This window comes from Cyprinus carpio, chromosome B17 (assembly GCF_018340385.1).
Source record: "Cyprinus carpio isolate SPL01 chromosome B17, ASM1834038v1, whole genome shotgun sequence".
Lineage (NCBI taxonomy): Eukaryota > Metazoa > Chordata > Actinopteri > Cypriniformes > Cyprinidae > Cyprinus > Cyprinus carpio.
The window spans coordinates 25,684,743-25,690,648 of NC_056613.1; the positions used below are offsets into that span (position 1 = coordinate 25,684,743).

Sequence of the window (5,906 nt, forward strand, 5' to 3'; positions counted from 1 at the left end):
GTGACTACAAAACCAGAAATGGATGGGTCATATGAGGGAGATCCAAAATATGGACTGTTGGTGTGCCTCAAGAAACAGTATTGGGAAACTTTCCCTTTAAGGCACATATATGTATCAAATTGGTGCATATTAGCAGTCTTTGAAAGGGCACCAATCCTGTACTTTTTTCTGAGAGCACGCGCTACATGGACAAGGTCACACAAGCAAACAATGTACTACAAGGAAATCATTGGTTGTATTATGAGGTCATTTATAGTCTATTGTGTTTTATTAGTTATTCATGTCCATTCGAGAGTACGCTGGAGAAGGAATACCTGCATACAAGCAGACCTACAAAAGCCAAGATCCAATATAAATTTGCTGATCAAACCCAAAATTGTCAGCAACACATGTTCTTGCTGGTTGTCAATACTTTCTCAGGGGCCTGAATCCAGGCTTCACTGAACCTTTCCATAACGGGGCATGTATCTGTTGACGCTCAGCCAGTAGAGACCACCCACAAGTCTAATGATGTAAATGTTGTTGCGAACACACTCTCTTTCTGAATAAACATCAGAATCTGCGCGCATTCTCCACCATGTGCTACAATCACAGCAGTCTCTTCCCCATCGGCTGTCCCAGCATGAGGCTATACTGCTTTCATCACCTCTCGTTCTGAAGAAACCAGCTAATAGATAACACTGTCATGGCAGGGCCCAGCTCTGTAGAGCCCAGCCAAATCGCACAAGCCATCAGATTCTCTGGGCCAATAACACCACAGAGTGCTGAGGTCATTGGCCCCAGACCAGTGCTGCAGTGTTTCCCCCACCCTGTCTGCCATGCAGCCACGACTCTCCTGTGCCCTTACATGACACCAGACATCAGTTGCATTTGATGGAGAGTGTACCAGCACATTACAGTTTTGCTCAATCGATTTGACACATTTTTCCAAACTCAGCTCACTGTTCTCAAAACATTTAACATAGTGATCTGAATACTTTGCAATTTTCCCAAACAGATAGAACGTTTTCATCCATTTCATACAAATTACAAATAATGCACATAATTTTCACAAAACAATGTGCACAAAACTCTATAATGTTTTAACAATAGTTAATACAACCAACCAATAGTTTAAAATATCTGAAGAAAAAAAATACAAATAAAAGGTTTTACAAAAATCACAATTATGTACCTTTTGTCCAAACACAACAAACAAAACTCTTTAATTTGTCATTTTATCAAATGAACATGGTATATTTTCGATTGGCCCTAAACTGATAACTACTCGGTTAATCATACACTCAACACAGGAAATGCAGTTTTCCTAATGTTTACACATTTATCACAGTTGCTTTAGAGTAATAATAAAAGGGAAAGTATACAAAGAGCAAGAACAAATATGCATCTTTGGGGGATCTATGATTGTTGTTAGTACAGATTCTTAGTCCTCCTGGGACAACTTCTGTTACTTACTGTAAATGTCCAAACAATTTTATTTTGAATGGAACAGTAGCATTGTTGACATGGTGATCCAGAACAACATCAACAGCCACAAAGAAAGAGGCCTTTGGAGATGTTACAGTTTTTCTCATTTGCTAAGACACACTAAATGAAACTGGGATCCGCTTGATCTTCATCATCACATTATTAGCACAGCAGAAGTCTTCTCTTGCAAATGTTTTTAACATTTTTTCATTTGTTTCACAAATTTTCACACCCTTTTTCAAAACAGTTACCACAGATCTCATTGAAAGGCCCCAAACTCTATTGGATTCACTGTGTTGAACAAAAGAAAAAAATCTATTCACAGCTGATAGAAACTACTTGCATAATTATAAATCTCTATGCACCTGTGTGAAACTCATTTGCACAACTCTTCAATCAGCAATCAGTCCTCATCCATCTACAAAAGATGCCACCTCTGTGTTGCTATTTGCAAGCATGGATCAAAGAGGCTATAGGCACGGAAGGAGAGTAAGAGGCCATGGCAGAGGGGCCCGAGGAAGAGGAGTTTGTATGCGTGGTGGAGGAGCTGCAGCAGCAAGAGGACAAAATCGAGCTCAAGTTTCAAATGAAATTCGGGCAACAATTATTGACCATGTCATCAATCATGGCTTGTCCTTTAGAAAGGCTGGAGAAAGGGTCCAGCCCATTCTGAGTCGGAGCACTGTGGCATCTATTGTCAGGCTTTTTCGGAATGAGAACAGGTAATTCACAGTGTTACTGTAGTGTATACCACTGTGTATTTCAGCTTTACTGTATTGCCCTGTTAGCAGAACAAACTGTGTCTACAGTAATGCAGATGTTTTATCAATCCCATTTATGTGACTCTCATACAGTAATGTCAATTTTGACATGCTTTTTGCTTTTACTTTATAGAATCCACACATTGCCACACACTGGTGGCAGAGGAAAGATATTTAGTATTGAACAGGAGTCTGCCATTGTAGATATGGTAGTGGCAAACAATGCAATCAGACTGCGTGAAATCCAGGCAGCAGTAATTGCAGATCAGGGAGCATTTAGGAATATAAACAGTGTGAGTTTGGCAACTATAGATCGAGTCCTTAAACGAAACCATGTCAGAATGAAGCAGCTGTACAGAGTTCCATTTCAAAGAAACTCTGACATCGTAAAGGAGGCACGATTCCAGTATGTGCAGGTACAGATTTTTTTTTGTAATACCTTGTTTACCATAGTTACATGCGACTGGAATAATTTTCTTTATGAATTTGCTCTTTCTCTTAGAGAATAATGGAGCTTGAAGCTGAAGGGGCACATCACAAAATTCATTTTTGTGGATGAAGCCGGCTTCAACCTCTGTAAAGTGAGGCAACGTGGGGAGGAACATCATTGGGCAGAGGGCCACTGTCACAGTGCCAGGTCAGAGGGGTGCCAATATCACCATGTGTGCTGCCATCTCCAATGATGGAGTCCTTTGCCACATACCAACTATTGGCCCATACAATACAGAACGCCTCATCACATTTCTTGATGCATTGAAAGACTTACTGATTCCACCCGAAGAGAGAGGGCTGTTGAGGCCTGGCATGACTCTGTATGTCATAATTTGGGACAATGTGGCTTTCCACCACTCTCGCCTTGTGAATGAATGGTTTGCAGCACAGCCTCGTATTATGATACAATTCCTCCCTGCATACTCGCCTTTTCTGAACCCAATCGAGGAGTTCTTCTCTGCTTGGAGGTGGAAGGTGTATGATCACCGGCCATATGAGCAGATGCCCCTCCTGGAGGCAATGAATGCTGGTTGCCTGGCAATAGGTGCAGAGGACTGCCAGGGATGGATACGCCATGCAAGGAGGTATTTCCCTCGGTGCATTGCAAGGGAAAACATTCAATGAGATGTTGATGAGAACCTGTGGCATAATCGTCAAGAACGAATGGACTAAATGTGAAATAAAATGTATATATCATTTTTTTTTTTTTTTTTTTTTTTTTTTTTTTTTTTAAAAGGTATTTCCACCCATAAGTTTCCTTTGGTAGCTTTTTTTTTCCAGTATCCATTTGAGTTTGTAAAGTATCATATTTCATATTGATGGCTGCATTTTGTATTTTGTTGTCCATTGTGTAATGATTGATTGAAAGAATAAATTAATTTGACCACAAGTTGTGGTGTTTGATGGAAATATTTGCTTATGTTGCATGTTTTTAATGTTTTGTGAGTGTTAGAGCATTTTGCTAACAAAAATGAGTCATTTTGGCCATTGAGCTTCAGTTTTATCCTGTGTGTTAACGGTTTTGAAAATGTGATGTCAGAGTGGGCAAATGTGTTTAAGCAATCGAGAAAAACTGTAGTATTGAACAGGAGTCTGCCATTGTAGATATGGTAGTGGCAAACAATGCAATCAGACTGCATGAAATCCAGGCAGCAGTAATTGCAGATCAGGGAGCATTTAGAAATATAAACAGTGTGAGTTTGGTAACTATAGATCGAGTCCTTAAAAGAAACCATGTCAGAATGAAGCAGCTGTACAGAGTTCCATTTCAAAGAAACTCTGACATCGTAAAGGAGGCACGATTCCAGTATGTGCAGGTACAGATTTTTTTTTGTAATACCTTGTTTACCATAGTTACATGCGACTGGAATAATTTGCTTTATGAATTTGCTCTTTCTCTTAGAGAATAATGGAGCTTGAAGCTGAAGGGGCACATCACAAATTCATTTTTGTGGATGAAGCCGGCTTCAACCTCTGTAAAGTGAGGCAACGTGGGAGGAACATCATTGGGCAGAGGGCCACTGTCACAGTGCCAGGTCAGAGGGGTGCCAATATCACCATGTGTGCTGCCATCTCCAGTGATGGAGTCCTTTGCCACATACCAACTATTGGCCCATACAATACAGAACGCCTCATCACTTTTCTTGATGCATTGAAAGAATTACTGATTCCACCCGAAGAGAGAGTGCTGTTGAGGCCTGGCATGACTCTGTATGTCATAATTTGGGACAATGTGGCTTTCCACCACTCTCGCCTTGTGAATGAATGGTTTGCAGCACAGCCTCGTATTATGATACAATTCCTCCCTGCATACTCGCATTTTCTGAACCCAATCGAGGAGTTCTTCTCTGCTTGGAGGTGGAAGGTGTATGATCACCGGCCATATGAGCAGATGCCCCTCCTGGAGGCAATGAATGCTGGTTGCCTGGCAATAGGTGCCGAGGACTGCCAGGGATGGATACGCCATGCAAGGAGGTATTTCCCTTGGTGCATTGCAAGGGAAAACATTCAATGCGATGTTGATGAGAACCTGTGGCATAATCGTCAAGAACGAATGGACTAAATGTAAAAGATAAAATGTATATATCTTTTTTTTTTTTTTTTTTTTTTTTTTTTTTTTTATTTTTTTAAAAGGTATTTTCCTTTCCATAAGTTTCCTTTGGTAGCTTTTTTTTTCCAGTATCCATTTGAGTTTGTAAAGTATCATATTTCATATTGATGGCTGCATTTTGTATTTTGTTGTCCATTGTGTAATGATTGATTGAAAGAATAAATTAATTTGACCACAAGTTGTGGTGTTTGATGGAAATATTTGCTTATGTTGCATGTTTTTAATGTTTTGTGAGTGTTAGAGCATTTTGCTAACAAAATGAGTCATTTTGGCCATTGAGCTTCAGTTTTATCCTGTGTGTTAACGGTTTTGAAAATGTGATGTCAGAGTGGGCAAATGTGTTTAAGCAATCGAGAAAAACTGTGAGACAGGAGCTTGTCAAGCATGGATTCAACGACCTTCATTTTTTTTCTCCTATGATGCAAGCGCAACAAATATGTAGTCTAGATAAAATGCAATGAAATTGGCTTCCAGATTTATATGAAAGGTAAGATCAATAACTCAGGATAATTCATGTATACAGCAAACACACACGTGTATATACAGTGGTGGACAAAATTATTAGAACACTAGTATTTTCACCTGCTAAATAAGTCACACACACACACACACACACACACACACACACATATATATATATATATATATATATATATATACATATATATATATATATATATATATATATATATACTGAAAGAAAGACTGGTCTGTAGTTATCAGAAAAGTTTGTTTGCCGTTCTTGCTGATAAAGTGGCACAAACAGATTTTGAGTTTAAAGAGGCAATTAGTTGTTGTTGTTGTTGTTGTTTTTCTCATGGGTGATAGTAGGTGCTGGTTTGGGAACAATTTTTATTTTGTTTAGATGTACCAAAATATATGTAAAACAACTCCCTGTTGAAGAATTGCAATAAACATGTATTTTAATTGGCATATTTGTGCATCTTTAGCTGAATTTGTTTTATAATCAACAGAGAACACATCTATAGATTTGATGTTAATATTTACTTTTAATAAATGCAGTGCTTTATTTTGTAGTAAAGTTGAACTGTTAGGTTGAGATAATTTTGTGTTTG

General features: G+C 38.8%; 1 protein-coding gene across 1 annotated transcript; it reads left to right on the plus strand.

The window, feature by feature from the left end:
* The first annotated feature begins 1,923 nt into the window (after window positions 1-1,923).
* Window positions 1,924-4,782, plus strand: LOC109066422. The gene is made up of 4 exons (XM_042742062.1): window positions 1,924-2,189; window positions 2,362-2,437; window positions 3,830-4,036; window positions 4,123-4,782. The coding sequence occupies exons 1-4, from the start codon at window positions 1,924-1,926 to the stop codon at window positions 4,780-4,782; spliced, it is 1,209 nt and encodes a 402-aa protein (XP_042597996.1).
* Window positions 4,783-5,906: the final 1,124 nt, after the last annotated feature.

What these genes read in the sequence shown, in the direction of transcription:
- LOC109066422 (XM_042742062.1), top strand. Translation starts at nt 1,924, where the DNA reads ATGGATCAAAGAGGCTATAGGCACGGAAGGAGAGTAAGAGGCCATGGC. An exon ending in CTTTTTCGGAATGAGAACAG is followed by an intron (nt 2,190 to 2,361) that starts GTAATTCACAGT and finishes TTTACTTTATAG; the next exon opens with AATCCACACATTGCCACACA. An exon ending in AGTCTGCCATTGTAGATATG is followed by an intron (nt 2,438 to 3,829) that starts GTAGTGGCAAAC and finishes ATTGTAGATATG; the next exon opens with GTAGTGGCAAACAATGCAAT.